Here is a 16180-nt window from a genome sequence, read left to right as displayed (position 1 = left end):
GCCTGGTCTCGTGGCACCGTGTGCTTCCTGTGCCCTCGGCCTCCTGCAGCTGCTTCTGAAGCGCAGTGGAAACGTCCACTGTGGGCCGGTTTGTGCAGCCACCGGCTTGCAGCGTGGGGAGCACGTGCGCCTTGGCTGTGTCCCCAGCCCGCCGACAGCACGGCTCTGGGTCTGCGGACAGGCCAGCTCAGAGGGTAGGGCTCCGGGGGTGGGGACAGAGCCCGTGCGGTGTCCTCACGTGCCCTGCCGGCACCAGGAAATCCTCTCTGGAGCCTGCATTTCCCAGTGTTCTGAACTGGTTTGTGCAGGTTTTTAAGGAAACCGTGTTTTAGTTTGATCTTGGCAGTGAACTTTAAACTTCTGGGGCCTAAAGGGCAGGGCCGACAGTGTGGGCACTGCCCCCGCGGGGACTCTGCTGGACTGTGCGTGGCCGGGGCAGCTGCTCGCTTCCCGTCTCATTCACGGCTTCGATGCCCCTCGTGAGGGCCCCGGGGGCAGAGAGTGGGGGTGCAAGGCCAGTGCCCACGAGGCCAATCCAGGGCCCCGGACACAGGAAGATCCCGCGTCGCAAGAACATGGACAAGGCCCCGGAGGCTTCCTGGTCTCGCGGCCCGGATGTCCGTCTGGGAACTTGACAGGACTCCGTCTGACGCGCCCAGAGAAGCGGGGCCGAGCCAGCTTCCCGGGCGCTGGACCCGGTGGTTCTAGGTGTCGGGGAACAAACGGGCTACGGAGGATGGGTCAGAAGGTGGCATGAGAAGGTCTGTCCCCATCCTCGCCTGAAAGGGAGCCACTGGGACAAACGGAAGTGGGCACAGCCCAGGACAGCCCAGGAGACAAGGCCAGGCTGCCACCACCCCGCCCTGCCCCGCGCGGACCCTGTGGGGAGGGGCCCCCCGCGCTCGTCAGCGTCCGTGGGGGACTGAGGCTCCCGGCGTCGCCACGGCCTTTCCACAGCATTCACGCGACCTGCCGTCCGCACAGCACACAGAAAACGCAGACGCTCCGGTCAGGCCTCTGGACGCCGAGGGTCCGACCGAGCAGGACGTGCTGGGGGTGGGGTGGGGGCCGGGAGGCCGAGCGAGACTGGCTGTCTCTCCTGCTGGGGCTGCTCAGCCTCCACTCGGCCCGTCCGCGGGTGTCGGCCACCGTGGTGACGGCGCCATCCCGCCCGCAGGAAGCTGCCAGGTGACTGAGCTCCTGAAGCGTGGCGTTCCTCCTCCCTCCTCCCTCCTCCCTCCTCCCTCGACAGAAATCTGTGCTTCTGACGCAAAGCCAGCGGCACGCCGAGTGAGGGCAGCTCAGGGCTGGACCGTGGGCAGGCGCCCAGGTGGCCGGAGCAGCTCCCCGGGGTGCCCGTGATGGCCTGGAGGCGGCCACTTGGGTGCCTGTCTCGCTGCTGTGTCGGGGCTGGTGGGCTCCCTGTGCTGCTAGGTGGAGACCCAGACACCGGGTTGTGGTCAGCACTCTGCGTGCCTGTGGCCACGGGGGCTAGCACAGCATCGGCAGCTAATGGAGTGGACAGGTGACCGGGAAAAGCTGGCCTCCCCCAGGACCCAGCTGTGCTTCCTCAAGGGAACGTGACCCCAGCACGGGTTCACCATGCGTTCATTAGTGGTCTGGGGGCAGCGCTGTCCTCCTGGGGCCTCCCATGGGGACTCAGGAACGTGGGATCCAGGGATGCTGCTCGTGGCTGCCAACAAAGGACCCTCCGGCCACGTGACCCCAGGCAGCCCCGTCGTGAGCAGAGGGGTTTGTCGTGATGCAGGCAGCACCTCGAGGACAGGATTTGCCAGGAAGCGACTGCCTTCAAGGGCAGGGCCGGGCCTCCCGGTTCATTTGTCCATAGCACATGGTCAGTGCCTGCCACTGAAAATGGCTCTCAGCAAATATTCACTGATCAAGTGAACACGCCCTGATGGCCGTTCCAGCCCCTCCCTCTGTGGACAGGAAACGGCCATCCGTGTCGGGGAAGAAGCACCCCAGTGTCCAGGCTGGAAGTGGCCCCAGGTGCGATGGTCTCACCTCTGTGCTGCCACCTCCTTTCTTCCCCTGCTTCCTGCAGAAGCACCAAGGAGGCCCAGTGTCCCTGAGGCCCTGCTCCCCCGGAGGAAGGCTGGGAGAGCTGCCCTGTTGACCCGAGGCCCTCGGTGGCGTTTGGCAGGCCAAGGCACACCGATGGGCTGCCTGCCCGCCAGCCAGCGGCCCCACGGGTCCGGGAGCCACCGCCTCAGGCAGCCTCTCACCCTGGGTCGGAGCCACGACGTGCCGGCCTCCCAGAAGTGCGCTGGGCCCGCTGCCGGCTGCGTCTCTTCCTTGTTCCCATGACCTGGAGGTGACACGCAGGCCGAGGGGCTCCTCTCCTGCCTCCCTCAGGATCGGGGTTCCCTGCCTGCCTGTGTGACCCACTCTCAAGGGAGCTAGGTCTCTCTGGTGTCACCGAGGCCCCCAGTGGGACCAGTGGTGGTTGTCGGCTGTGAGTGGGGCGTGCCGGGAAGACGGGCTCGCGCAGGCTCGAAACGCGCAAACGTGGGGTCTTCCTGTGTGTTGCTTTTGTCATGATCCTCAGTTCTCATGCAGACGTTTGAGGTCCCTCCTGCCCAGAACCCCCAAGGACACCGAGCTTTGAGGTCCACATCCCTTGTCATAGAAGTTTCCGTTTTCTCTTGGTGGCGTCACCAGGAGAAGCAGCACGTCCCTCCCCGGCCCCCAGTGCACCTCTGCCTGCCGGCCACGGCCCAGCCACGGGGCCCCCGGTGCCCCACGCCTCGGCCCCAGTGGGGGTGATGGGGGTGGCGGTCAGGCCGTCTGACTCTCTCCCCTCCCGCCGTCCTGCCTCTCCAGGAGATGTCCTCTTCCAAATGGCCGAAGTCCACAGGCAGATTCAAAACCAGTTGGAGGAAATGGTGAGTCCCGGCCCCCCAGTGTGGGCCTGCGGAGGGCCGGGGGTCTAGCGCCCACTCCCACAGCCCCTGCCTGCCCTGAGTCCCTCGCATGCGGGGGTGCCGCCTGCCCCCGCCCCCCGCGCGCCCCGAGCCGCGCCCGGAGCTGACGCCCGTTCTCTTGGTCCAGCTGAAGTCCTTCCACAACGAGCTGCTGGCACAGCTGGAGCAGAAGGTGGAGCTGGACGCCAGGTACCTGAGCGTAAGTGCCACCCGCGCTGCCGGCCCTGCTGGGACCCTCCAGCTTCCCACGCGCGTGCCATCTAGTGGGGCCCCTGGCCCCGACGTTCGCGCCCGTCTGCGATGGAACGCAGTCCCGCGGGGACCCGTATGCCCGCTCCCACTGTCCCGCCTCTCGGTCACTTTTAGTAAAGACAGTGGCGGGACGTTGTCGCCCCGTGGGACCTGCACAAGCTGCCTCCGACCCGCCGTAACTTCTCTCTGCGTCTGCTGCCCCGTCACGCCTCCCCCAGCCTGAGAGGAGTCGGGGGCCGGGCTCCGCCAGTGCCCAGCACGCGAGTCCACAGGGGCGGGAGGGGCGAGGCCTCGCCTGGGCGCCGGGGCCGCCGGGCTCGGGGGCTGATGCGCGGCGGCATCTGCGTCTCAGGCGGCGCTGAAGAAGTACCAGACGGAGCAGCGGAGCAAGGGTGACGCGCTGGACAAGTGCCAGGCCGAGCTGAAGAAGCTGCGCAAGAAGAGCCAGGGCAGCAAGAACCCGCAGAAGTACTCGGACAAGGAGCTGCAGGTGGGCCCCGCGGGCGGGCGGACGGGCGGGCGGGCGGGATGGCCGATGTGGCCCCGCGGTCCCCCTGCCCTGCCGCCATGGTCTCTGCCAGAAGAGCAGAGACCCACACAGAGTCCTTCCGTCCTGTCGCTGTGCATCCAGCCTCAGAGACCCAGACTCACTCTGGTCACCTGTGCTTGCCCATGCACGGCCTCGTGGCCACCCGCAGCGGGAGGCAGATGGCCTGGGGGCTGCAGGAGGGGCCAGCCTGGCATCATGGCGCTTAGCATCTCGCCCAGCCTCGCGGGCGTCTGTGTGAGTTAGCAGGGCGAGGGTTTAGGACGCAGACCGGGCCCAGAACACCTGTTCTTTGCAGTCACGTGTGACTCTCGAGCGAGTCCAGAGCAGCGCGCCCCGTCGCTTGGAAAGGAAGCGCGCGAGGCCCGGTCCCATCAGCGCGGGCCCCTGCCCGGTGCTCCCCGTGCCTGGGGCTCCGACGAGGGGCCTCCCAGGACTTACAGCGGCTGCTCCCCGCCCCGGCTCTGCTCCTCCTGGCCCCGCGGTCACGGTGAACTCGAGCGTCTGTCTCAGTCCCAGTCTCTCCGGCTGTGATGGGTGTTTCCACTTCCCACCCTGCTCTGAGCTCCGGCAGGAAGCGCCGCCGCCTGCTCCGGGCATTGCCCACCGCCGCCCTCCCAAGGCGCCTCCGCCACCTTCTCTCCTCGCCCGGCCCTTAACCTTCGAGGTTTTATCGTGCCGAGTTTTCCCAGATGTCTGAGCTGCTGGGACCGGCTGGGTCAGAGTCCACACGTGCCCTCAGCGCCCACACGACGTGTTGTTATTTCAGGAAAGCAGAGGGCGGGTCTGACCGGTGGGTGTTTCTGACTCCCCGACAGCCAGGCCACTTGCACCTGGGGCTGCCCCTTGTGGCTCTTGGAGCCGCAGGATGTCGCGGCCACTAGACAGGCTTTCTTTGAGCTCTTTGTGCCTCTCCTGTGTGTGCTTCTTGGCGGGTCACCTGGGACTTCAGTGGTGTCCCCAACCCTGAAGAGTAGGAAGGGCAGATGTGCCCGTGCTCTTTGGGGGGGGGGCGTATCTGACCCGTTTGTGCTCCTGTCGGGGACTCTGTCCTGAGCCCACCGGGAGGTGTGTAATGACCCCAAGAGGCAGGAGTGGCCTGGGAGCCCCTCGGGGTTGAGCAGTTTGTGCCACTGGCCTTTAGTCTTCCAGAGACCATTCTTGAGGCCTGGGCCACTATGCAGCCCAGTAAGCAGCAAGGGCTTGTGGAGGCGGCTCCTGGCCCCCATCTGGGGGCCCTCCAGCCACCGATGCAGGCTTCTTGGCAGAGGGGGTGGCGTTCTCGGCCCCCTGAGCCTACACCACTGCTCTCTTAGGGTGGGGTGTTCAGGTCGGGACGCCCCAGCACGTGGGTGCAATGTGGGCTTGCTCAGAGCCCGGGACAGGTGGGTAGGCTCATGGGAGTGGTCTCTGGGGTCTCCTTGTGCCCTCTGGAGCCCCTGGCCCTCCTGCTGTCCCCCTCCTCCCATTTGGGCTTTGTGAGAGAGGAACAGTCACGGGCAGAGTGGCGAGAGTCCGCCCGTGCTGCCCCCCAGGCCCCTGCTGCTGGGCACTGCTGGAGGCCCGGGCACCTGGGCCAGTGGCCAGAGCTGCACAGAGTGCCGGTCGCCGCCCATGAGGGGACAAAGGGGGTGGAGGGTAAAGTCGATCAGACTCTGCTGCAGGGAGGGAGGGAGAGAGACCAGGAATGGCGTTTGTCCGTCTGTCTGTCCATCATTGGTGGGTTCCCGTGGAGCGGGACTGGGTCACAGCTGGCCACTTGCAGGAACTGCTAATGACTGATACTGTGTTTTGGGATTTTGCAGGGAGAGTTGGTTTTAATTCTAGGTCGGGGAACCAGCACTTGGAGGCATTTGGGGCGCTAACTAGGACGGAGGCTTTTGCCTTAGAAGCAGGGGGTGGTCTGGGCGCTGCCCTCACAGCCCAGGGCTCTCCCCAAAGCTCCGGTCATCTCCAGTGGATGTGCTCGCCCCCGAGGCAGCCACGGTGGATGCAGTGTCTGGGGGACGCGCCCCGTGCCCAGTGGGGTGTGGGCACAGGGCATCTGGCTCCCCGTCCCCATGTCCCTGGGGATGTCTGCCGAGCCCGTGTCCCACTCCACAGGCGTGCAGTGTTGGTGCTCGGGCCACGGCCTGACCACAGGGTTCTTCACGCCAGGCCGACCAGCAGCCAGTGTCCCCGCCAGCCGTGGTCTCTGCGGCTTCCAGCCGGGTCCGTGCTGGGCATGGCCGGCACCGAGGCTACTGTTCTGAGCAGAGCTGGCCGGGTTTGGGGCAACCCTCTTGTCTGCACCTCCTGTGGGCCCTGGGGGGATCGCTCTTGTTTTTGTCCCAGTTGTCTCCCCCCGGCCCAGGTCTGATTAGGACAAGAGCGAGCACAGGCCGGACCCTCGCCCTGGGCAGGCTGGTCCGTTAGCACAGCGTTTGGTGACGTGCTGGTGGCGGGAGCCTTGTGTGCAGCTGCCGTCACTGGCCTCGGTGACGAAGGCAGTCTGTGGACAGGCCCGTGTCCACACCGCGGGGACGTCAAGATCTCACTGGGAAAAACAAGCATGAGAAGTCAGGTCTGGGTCCCCCTGTCGGGTGGCATTGGGACACTCAGGGTCCCCTGGGGACACCGCCCATGGGACAGGGTGTTCAGGAAGGAGCTCCCCGCACCCACAGCTCCCCCGCCTCGAGTGTGCGGGGCCACGGGTGGTGCCTGGGCTGGGAGAGCTCTTGAGGGCAGAGCCATGGGGCTGCCACGTCAGGCGGCGTCTGCTTTCCGAGTGAGGACGCTGAAATCTACAGGGTTTAGACTCCAGACCCCAACAGCATGGAGCCCTGCGGGGTGACACAGTCCCTGGTGGCCACCCAGCCTTTGTTCCAGGGGTGCCCTTGGTTTGCTGAGACCCGTCTCTTTGGCCCTTGGAGACGGTTTGGTTTGTGGGCCTCGGGCCTTTGTTGGTGCATCCAGTTTGGGGGTGCGGACACGAGCGGCTCCTTGCTGCGTCCTGGGCCTCCAGAGCGTGGGGGTGCCGTGGGCACACACCTGCCAGCAGGTGCGGAAAGCCGCTGTGCGGGTGTGCGGGGACAGGGTGAGGGCAGCTGCGGCCTGTTGGTCTCGCCATCCCAATGACAGCTGTGAGCCTTTCCTAGGGCTAGCTTTCTAGGTGTTCCCCACAACGTGTTCTTGTACCTCTGAGCGGCCAGGGTCTGCGGGCCGGGTGTGTGGTCATCCTCCGCTCAGCCCCAGCCCCCAGCTCCTGTGTTTGAGGTTTTAAGAGTCCCCTAATCCACTGAACCGTGGCCACGGCCGCAGCCTCACCCATGATCCGCTGACCGCAGGCCAACCTTGTTCCTCGCCGAGTGCCAGCCCATCAGGCCAGGACGGGGCACAGGCCTGGGTCCTGGACTCCGGTCCTCAGCGACGGGGCGCACTTGGGCCCCCGCCGCCCCTCACAGCGCGTCGGCCAGCGGGGCTCCCTCGTGTCCTGTGGAGTAAGTTACCTGTGGCAGCTGCTGGATTCGTTGTCCGTGGTGAGCTGCGGGGCCCAAAGGGGCAGCGCCGTGGGAAAGTCGCAGAGGCCATGTCGGATGAGGTGAATCAAAGGCACCGAGTTTGTTCCCGGACGCCCCTCCCCCACCCCTGAGTCACCACTTGCTTTGCAGGGAAGTGGAGACATATGTTCTGCTCACTTTTGTCTTCTCGGATTACAGGGCTGCTCAGCCCAGGGTGACTAAGTGGGAGCAGTCTGTGGGGCTCACATTCTTTCAGCTGGGTGTTTCTGCACGTCGCCATGGCACCCGCAAGCGAGGAGCAGGTGGAGGCAGGGAGGGGCAGGGCACCAGGGGCAGGCTCAGGCCCCCAGCCGTTTGCAGGGACCTGCTGCTAAGTCATTGGAGGTGGCCAGGCTGCCTGTCGCCTTCTGCACTTTCCCAGAGAGCTCAGATGTTCCTCCACTCTGGGGTGTCCCTGTCCTTGCTCTCCAAGTGGCCCGGAGCCCGCGGGAGTGGCCGTCCTCCCCTCCACCCCCTTGAAGGTGAAGCTCCTCGCTTGGCCTAGATTTCCAAGATCTGCCTGGTGGAGTTGTGGCCTCCCCACAGGGAGTCGGCGTCCTGGAAAAGGAGGTCAGGACAGCGCCATTCCTCGACAGAAGTGACGGCCACCGGTCCTGGCCGGCTGGGGCAATGCCTGTCCACAGCGCTGGGTGTGGGACCCGGGTGGAAGGCGTAGAAGGCGTTGGCCTCCCCAGTCTCCACCTAGGTCCTTCCTCCCAGAGCTGGTGCAGCTGAGAGAGAATCTGCCCGCTCCCCAGGCGGCAGGTCGCGGGGGAGACACTCGGTGGCCCCCAGGGCCCCTGCCAGAGCCGCGCTCTCTGCTAAAGGTCCTGGGTGCCACTTGAGGCCTGTGCCGCTCCCGCGGGTCATGGGCTCATTTGATTAAATGGAAATAAATCTTAACACGCCACGCCCTCCCCCGCCGGGACAATGCGGACCCTGCTAACGAGGCCAGCGCCCAGCGCAGCTCGGCACACGCTGCTTCTCTCCAGTGGGCCCCAGGGGGTGGGAGCACCGCGGTACGAGACGTGACCGCAGCCTGGAAACCCAGAAACGTGGGCAGGCAGCTGGGCACCCGAGGGCCCAGGCTCGGAAGGAGCTGTTCTCAGTAGCGTGCCCAGGGCGCGTGCACTCAGGGAGCCCTGTGTCCCAGTTTATGCCACTGTCCTAGGGTAACCACTCAAAGCTGGGCCTTTCCTTCTTCAGAGTCCTCGTTCATGTGACAGCTGGTGTGGAGGCCACTGCTCTGGGCTGCTCATCTGAGACCACCCACACCCCCCACCCATCCGCCAGACTTGGCACTGCTGGAGCTGGGGGTGTCTGGAGCAGCCCCCTGGGAGGGCGGGGTGTGGTGAGACACCACAAGGATGGGCGGATTGGTGTTTCCCAGGGCGAGGCATAGTTAAACCCCTCGGGCCACGGCCTGACCACAGGGTTCTTCACGCCAGGCCGACCAGCAGCCAGTGTCCCCGCCAGCCGTGGTCTCTGCGGCTTCCAGCCGGGTCCGTGCTGGGCATGGCCGGCACCGAGGCTACTGTTCTGAGCAGAGCTGGCCGGGTTTGGGGCAACCCTCTTGTCTGCACCTCCTGTGGGCCCTGGGGGGATCGCTCTTGTTTTTATCCCAGTTGTCTCCCCCCGGCCCAGGTCTGATTAGGACAAGAGCGAGCACAGGCCGGACCCTCGCCCTGGGCAGGCTGGTCCGTTAGCACAGCGTTTGGTGACGTGCTGGTGGCGGGAGCCTTGTGTGCAGCTGCCGTCACCGGCCTCGGTGACGAAGGCAGTCTGTGGACAGGCCCGTGTCCACACCGCGGGGACGTCAAGATCTCACTGGGAAAAACAAGCATGAGAAGTCAGGTCTGGGTCCCCCTGTCGGGTGGCATTGGGACACTCAGGGTCCCCTGGGGACACCGCCCATGGGACAGGGTGTTCAGGAAGGAGCTCCCCGCACCCACAGCTCCCCCGCCTCGAGTGTGCGGGGCCACGGGTGGTGCCTGGGCTGGGAGAGCTCTTGAGGGCAGAGCCATGGGGCTGCCACGTCAGGCGGCGTCTGCTTTCCGAGTGAGGACGCTGAAATCTACAGGGTTTAGACTCCAGACCCCAACAGCATGGAGCCCTGCGGGGTGACACAGTCCCTGGTGGCCACCCAGCCTTTGTTCCAGGGGTGCCCTTGGTTTGCTGAGACCCGTCTCTTTGGCCCTTGGAGACGGTTTGGTTTGTGGGCCTCGGGCCTTTGTTGGTGCATCCAGTTTGGGGGTGCGGACACGAGCGGCTCCTTGCTGCGTCCTGGGCCTCCAGAGCGTGGGGGTGCCGTGGGCACACACCTGCCAGCAGGTGCGGAAAGCCGCTGTGCGGGTGTGCGGGGACAGGGTGAGGGCAGCTGCGGCCTGTTGGTCTCGCCATCCCAATGACAGCTGTGAGCCTTTCCTAGGGCTAGCTTTCTAGGTGTTCCCCACAACGTGTTCTTGTACCTCTGAGCGGCCAGGGTCTGCGGGCCGGGTGTGTGGTCATCCTCCGCTCAGCCCCAGCCCCCAGCTCCTGTGTTTGAGGTTTTAAGAGTCCCCTAATCCACTGAACCGTGGCCACGGCCGCAGCCTCACCCATGATCCGCTGACCGCAGGCCAACCTTGTTCCTCGCCGAGTGCCAGCCCATCAGGCCAGGACGGGGCACAGGCCTGGGTCCTGGACTCCGGTCCTCAGCGACGGGGCGCACTTGGGCCCCCGCCGCCCCTCACAGCGCGTCGGCCAGCGGGGCTCCCTCGTGTCCTGTGGAGTAAGTTACCTGTGGCAGCTGCTGGATTCGTTGTCCGTGGTGAGCTGCGGGGCCCAAAGGGGCAGCGCCGTGGGAAAGTCGCAGAGGCCATGTCGGATGAGGTGAATCAAAGGCACCGAGTTTGTTCCCGGACGCCCCTCCCCCACCCCTGAGTCACCACTTGCTTTGCAGGGAAGTGGAGACATATGTTCTGCTCACTTTTGTCTTCTCGGATTACAGGGCTGCTCAGCCCAGGGTGACTAAGTGGGAGCAGTCTGTGGGGCTCACATTCTTTCAGCTGGGTGTTTCTGCACGTCGCCATGGCACCCGCAAGCGAGGAGCAGGTGGAGGCAGGGAGGGGCAGGGCACCAGGGGCAGGCTCAGGCCCCCAGCCGTTTGCAGGGACCTGCTGCTAAGTCATTGGAGGTGGCCAGGCTGCCTGTCGCCTTCTGCACTTTCCCAGAGAGCTCAGATGTTCCTCCACTCTGGGGTGTCCCTGTCCTTGCTCTCCAAGTGGCCCGGAGCCCGCGGGAGTGGCCGTCCTCCCCTCCACCCCCTTGAAGGTGAAGCTCCTCGCTTGGCCTAGATTTCCAAGATCTGCCTGGTGGAGTTGTGGCCTCCCCACAGGGAGTCGGCGTCCTGGAAAAGGAGGTCAGGACAGCGCCATTCCTCGACAGAAGTGACGGCCACCGGTCCTGGCCGGCTGGGGCAATGCCTGTCCACAGCGCTGGGTGTGGGACCCGGGTGGAAGGCGTAGAAGGCGTTGGCCTCCCCAGTCTCCACCTAGGTCCTTCCTCCCAGAGCTGGTGCAGCTGAGAGAGAATCTGCCCGCTCCCCCGGCGGCAGGTCGCGGGGGAGACACTCGGTGGCCCCCAGGGCCCCTGCCAGAGCCGCGCTCTCTGCTAAAGGTCCTGGGTGCCACTTGAGGCCTGTGCCGCTCCCGCGGGTCATGGGCTCATTTGATTAAATGGAAATAAATCTTAACACGCCACGCCCTCCCCCGCCGGGACAATGCGGACCCTGCTAACGAGGCCAGCGCCCGGCGCAGCTCGGCACACGCTGCTTCTCTCCAGTGGGCCCCAGGGGGTGGGAGCACCGCGGTACGAGACGTGACCGCAGCCTGGAAACCCAGAAACGTGGGCAGGCAGCTGGGCGCCCGAGGGCCCAGGCTCGGAAGGAGCTGTTTTCAGTAGCGTGCCCAGGGCGCGTGCACTCAGGGAGCCCTGTGTCCCAGTTTATGCCACTGTCCTAGGGTAACCACTCAAAGCTGGGCCTTTCCTTCTTCAGAGTCCTCGTTCATGTGACAGCTGGTGTGGAGGCCACTGCTCTGGGCTGCTCATCTGAGACCACCCACACCCCCCACCCATCCGCCAGACTTGGCACTGCTGGAGCTGGGGGTGTCTGGAGCAGCCCCCTGGGAGGGCGGGGTGTGGTGAGACACCACAAGGATGGGCGGATTGGTGTTTCCCAGGGCGAGGCATAGTTAAACCCCAACATCTCCTTCCAGAACCTTACAGGGCCATCTCCAGCGGGTGCACCCTTGGGGACTCCTGGGCACCAAGCCCAGCCCATGTTGGACCAAGGAGGTGTCCTTTGTCAAAGGCTGATGTATGCCTGCAAAACCGTATAATCAGTGTCCCCGACAGTCCTCTGGGGAGGGGACAGCCACGGAGCAGAGCAGGCGAGGACCTTCCAGGGCTTCCGGTCAAGGCGGGTGTCCGCTGACAGCCAGGACTCGGGCGCCCGGCGTGTGGCTGTCATCCTTCCCCTCGTCCTGAGCGAGCCCTGCCCCTTCCAGGTCTCCAGAGGGTGTGGCGGTCCCAGCCCCCGGCCCGGCGCCCTCCCGCCCTCACAGGCCTCCGTGGGTCCGAGCAGGGTTTTGGGTGTGACTGGTGCCCTGAGCAGGTGTCCTTCTCCACCTCGGTTGACATTGGATGAGTCCTCGCTCACTGTGCTCTGCATAGGCCCCCAGGGCACCCCGAATCTGCAGGCTTGCTCCCCGCTTCCTTGAGCTGGGGTGCGGGGGAGGTTCTGCAGGGGCAGGAGGCGCTAGTAGGGCGCATTCTGTAGCCAGAGGAGAAGTTCTCTGAGCTGCTGGGCAAGAGAGACGGGGGCGGGGGGCGTGGAGGGGGCGCAGCGGAGCGGAGCGGACTGGCCCAGAGCGCCACCCCGGAGGCCTCTGGCCTGTGCTAGACTTCTCTCCGTGACTGGCACCTTATTCCTTGAGGCCGTGGCCTTGGTCCGGGAGGAGGATAGCTATTTTGAGGCTCATTTTAGTTGCACCCCTCAGGGAGAGGTGATGGAGTTTAGTGTGGGAAGTAGGTGGTCTGCCAGGTCCTGAGTGCTGGTGACAGGGCTGGGCAGGTCCTGCCTTGGGACGGTGTGGCTTGCTCACTGTGGCAGAGCAGCACACTGGTGACAGCGTTGGGGACATGCCCACACCCGGAAGGCTGGTCCTCGCCCCTGCTGTGAGGGCGGTGGCAGGAACAGCCTGCTCCGTGCTCCCCCTCCAGTCGCCCACCGGCTTGGCGCCGCCCAGCACGCTGAGTCAGAGCCGGCGGGGGAGGCCCGTGAGTCATGCGGGGAGGCTGCCCCCTCGCGGCCTGGGCTTGCCCCTGCCAGAGAAAGAGCTGGCTGCTCCAGGGAGGGCGGGTTCTGCAAAAGCCACTCCTGGACAGCCATCCCAGCATCCCAAGCCACAGCCGGTGGTCTGCATCTCACGTGAACAGCCTGCTCGGGCTGCGGGAGGCCATCCCCCAGTGCAGCCGGGATCCTGCAGGCCATGCGCACAGATGCATGGGGGAAGGGGGGCTCTGCAGACCCCAGCAGGAGTGCACCTGGGCTGCCGCTGCCTGCCCACGGCGGCCGCCCACGGGCCTGCCTGCACTTTGTTACACAGAGTGTCCAGCCTGCACAGTCCGAATATTCCAGTGTGCCCCAGCATCGGATGGGTGGCGTCTCCTGCACGCTGCCTGTTCCCTCGTAGTCTGAGTCTGAATGAGTCACCCTCGAACACCCAGGGCTGGCCGAGCCCTCCTGGTTCCCTGCCACAGTAGTGTTAGGTGGTTGTGACCAGGACCAGCGGGAGGTGCCACACAGGCACACGTGGCCACCAGATCTCACTGCGTCATCGCCGGCAGGGTCAGGGGATGTGTGCTTCTGGTGGACAGAGGCACCAGAAGCACGGGGCTGCCATGCCGTAACTTCTAATCAAATTCTATTGGCCAAAGCAGGTCACCTGGCCGAGCAGGCTGGCTGGGAGGTGTCCTCGGCCTCCGTGGGCGGGGCCCGTAGTCACACCGTCCTCAGTGGCCTCCGTGCACCTTCCCACCAGCTCCCCCCTTCCTCCCCGCCGCTCGCCTGTCAAAGTGCTGGGGCCACTGTTCTGTGCCCTCCTGTGGTCAGGGTTTGCTTGTGCCACTTCTTTGTGACTTTCTAAAGTTTTGTTAAAACAACATTTTTACCAGTTTTAAGTTGGGGGCATTAAGTACAGTAACGTCGTGTAGTCATCACCACTCTCTGACTCCAGAATTCATCGCCCCAGGCTGACCCTCTGTCCATACTGGATACCAACTCCCCACCAAGCCCTGGCCCGCCCGCCCTCTTCCTGTCCCTTGATCCCAACGTCGAGACGTTGTTCCTCGGGTTTTGCGTTTCTGGAAATCGGTGGTCGGTTCGAGGTTCTCATTTGACAGAACCTTCGTGAGTGTGTCCGTCAGGGGTGGCCTGACGCGAGGGTGGCTGGAGCCAGAGCTGGGGTGTTAGGGCTGCATGGTCCGCCACCCCGAGCCCTGGCGGCGGGGAGGGAGGCGGGTGCTCACCGCTTTCCCGGTCCAGGGCTGGCTGGGCCGTCTGTCTCTACACGACTGCTGCCACGTCCGCCCAGTGGCTTTTCAGCCTCTCACAAGGCAGCACCCAGCATCACTGGATGCTGCCCTGTCACCAGCTCACCTGCGCCCCCCTCCCCCGCCCCAGTACATTGACGCCATCAGCAGCAAGCAGGGCGAGCTGGAGAGCTACGTGTCCGACGGCTACAGGACGGCGCTCACCGAGGAGCGGCGGAGGCTGTGCTTCCTGGTGGAGAAGCAGTGTGCCGTGGCCAAGAGCTCTGCGGCCTACCACTCCAAGGTGAGGCGGGGCCCACGGCGAGGCGGGGCCCACGGCGGGGCGGGGCGGGCCCGGGAGTCAGGCGGGCTGGCCTTGAGCGTGATGGGTGTTGCACTGTGCAGAGCTTCCCGTGCCTTCCAACTTCCCTAGGGAGAGTTCTGGAAGGAGCATTGCCCGGTCAGAGGCCGCAGACCTCTTGGTTTAGTGTTTAGACTCCCGTTAGGCATTGCCAGGTGGCTTTTGAGAACAGGTACGCCAACAGCCTGAGGGCGAGCTCCTCCTAGGGGCCGCAGTGCCAGGATCCCTGGCGGAGGCCACCTTAGTTAGCCCCAGGACAGCAAGACTCATAGTCCACAGGCGGGACCTAGAACCTTCCGGAGCATTTTGAGAGCTTAGAAGGGGTAGTCAGGCAGTCGAGCTAACCAAGGAGGCCCTAGTTTACGTCGTGCCTCTGTGAAGGAGTTTCTGCGGACGAGCAAGTGCACGCGCGCGCGCACACGCACGCACACTGGACCCGAGGTTCTGCTTCTGGTCCCCACAGCCAGCTACCAAGGAGGTAGATGCCCGCCCTCCACAGAGAGGCTCTTGCCTGCCGGGGCCTGCCCAAGGGCTGCTGTCCTAGGTGCAAAGCAAGGACAGTGACGGGGCCTTGTGTCCCCCGTGGGAGCTGGGAGGGCTGCTTGCAGCCAGAGCGGGGAGCAGGCACAGCCTCCACCTGCAGGCTGGGCGCCCACGCGGTGTTTGGAGCAGGGCTGGCTGCACCGCCCACGTGGCTCCAGACGGGCTTTGGCAGGTGTCTGCGCCCTCTGGTGGCAGCCAGGCACCGAAGGTAGGAAAGCCATAGCCCTCCAGGAGCACCGCCTCTCCCCGGGTGACAGCTGACTTCCCAGGGAGGTGGACCTGCTCCACCCCCGTCTGTCTGGGGCACCAGAGCAGGGCCTCCCAGCCCATGCACCGCGGCTGCCACCGGGCGTTTCCCTGGTTCGTGGATTCGGAGCCTGCAGCAGCCCTGGGCCTCGTGCACGGGTCATCTCAGGCCCGAAGCCACTCGGGGGCATTGAGGGTGTCCCTGCTGGCACTGGGTCTCTGCTGGCTTTTGTCAGCACCACCCCAGACCCATCAGTTGAGACCGTCTGTCTCAGGAGCCAGATAATAAACATTTCCGGTTTTGGCTGCAGGCTGTGGAGGCTGCCACAGAGGACGTGCAAATGAGCAGTTGAATCTCAGTCACAAACTAAGTGTCCAGCCCTGGGGCCTGGTGTGCTGGCTCGTGGTCTGAACTAGCCGATGGCGGAGGGCCACGGCCTGCTCTGAAGGCTGTCCCAGCATCTTCCAGTTCTCCCGTGCGGAATCCCCTCCCCACCCAGACAGCCTGGCCTAACCGTGCCGGGCCCCTCCCCACAGTCCATCCTCGTCTCTGGTCTTTCGGGTCTTGACATTTGTTCACGAAGGGTTTGCCCATTTCCCGGGCAAGGATGGGAGCACATGTCTTTTCTTAGGCCCTAGGGAGGCCCCTACCCATGTGGAGTGTCACGTTAAGAGCCGCCTGGTGCCCGGTGAGGGCCCGGGGCTGCATCCGTGAGCTCAGTAGCAGACCCCTGAAGGTTGGATCCCCGGGTGTGCCCGGTGGCCAGAGACTGCGGTCTGCCCTGACTCGCCTGTTCTGCTTCATCCTCAGGGCAAGGAGCTGCTGGCACAGAAGCTGCCGCTGTGGCAACAGGCTTGCGCTGACCCCAACAAGGTCCCCGACCGTGCCGTGCAGCTGATGCAGCAGATGGCCAGCAGCAACGGCGCCATCCTGCCCGGTGCCCTGTCGGCCTCCAAGTCCAACCTGGTCATCTCAGACCCCATTCCCGGGGCCAAGCCCCTGCCAGTGCCCCCTGAGCTGGCCCCGTTTGTCGGGGTGAGTCTGGTGTCCAGAAAGCTTTTGGGGTGTGGGGGGACGGCCCCCCTTTGCAGCAGCTGGCACCCTGCAGCAGCAGGGAGTGAGGGACCCTCCTGCAACCCGCGCCCTTGCCGCCTCTTCCCCACAGCGGCTGTC

The 16180-nt window shown here is 65.1% G+C and overlaps 1 protein-coding gene across 1 annotated transcript in view; it reads left to right on the top strand.

Moving 5' to 3' along the window:
- Positions 1 to 16180, top strand: part of BAIAP2 (BAI1 associated protein 2) — a 42287-nt gene that overhangs the window by 15099 nt on the left and 11008 nt on the right. The window contains exons 3-7 of the mRNA XM_023519630.1: positions 2845 to 2906; positions 3073 to 3144; positions 3550 to 3687; positions 14008 to 14160; positions 15818 to 16042. Coding sequence (XP_023375398.1) covers positions 2845 to 2906; positions 3073 to 3144; positions 3550 to 3687; positions 14008 to 14160; positions 15818 to 16042 — 650 coding nt within the window. The remainder of the gene's footprint in view (positions 1 to 2844; positions 2907 to 3072; positions 3145 to 3549; positions 3688 to 14007; positions 14161 to 15817; positions 16043 to 16180) is intronic.

This window comes from Pteropus vampyrus, unplaced genomic scaffold (assembly GCF_000151845.1).
Source record: "Pteropus vampyrus isolate Shadow unplaced genomic scaffold, Pvam_2.0 Scaffold227, whole genome shotgun sequence".
Classification (NCBI taxonomy): Eukaryota; Metazoa; Chordata; class Mammalia; order Chiroptera; family Pteropodidae; genus Pteropus; species Pteropus vampyrus.
The sequence above is the reverse complement of the archived record's forward strand: the minus strand, read 5'-3'. Positions and strand labels throughout refer to the sequence as shown.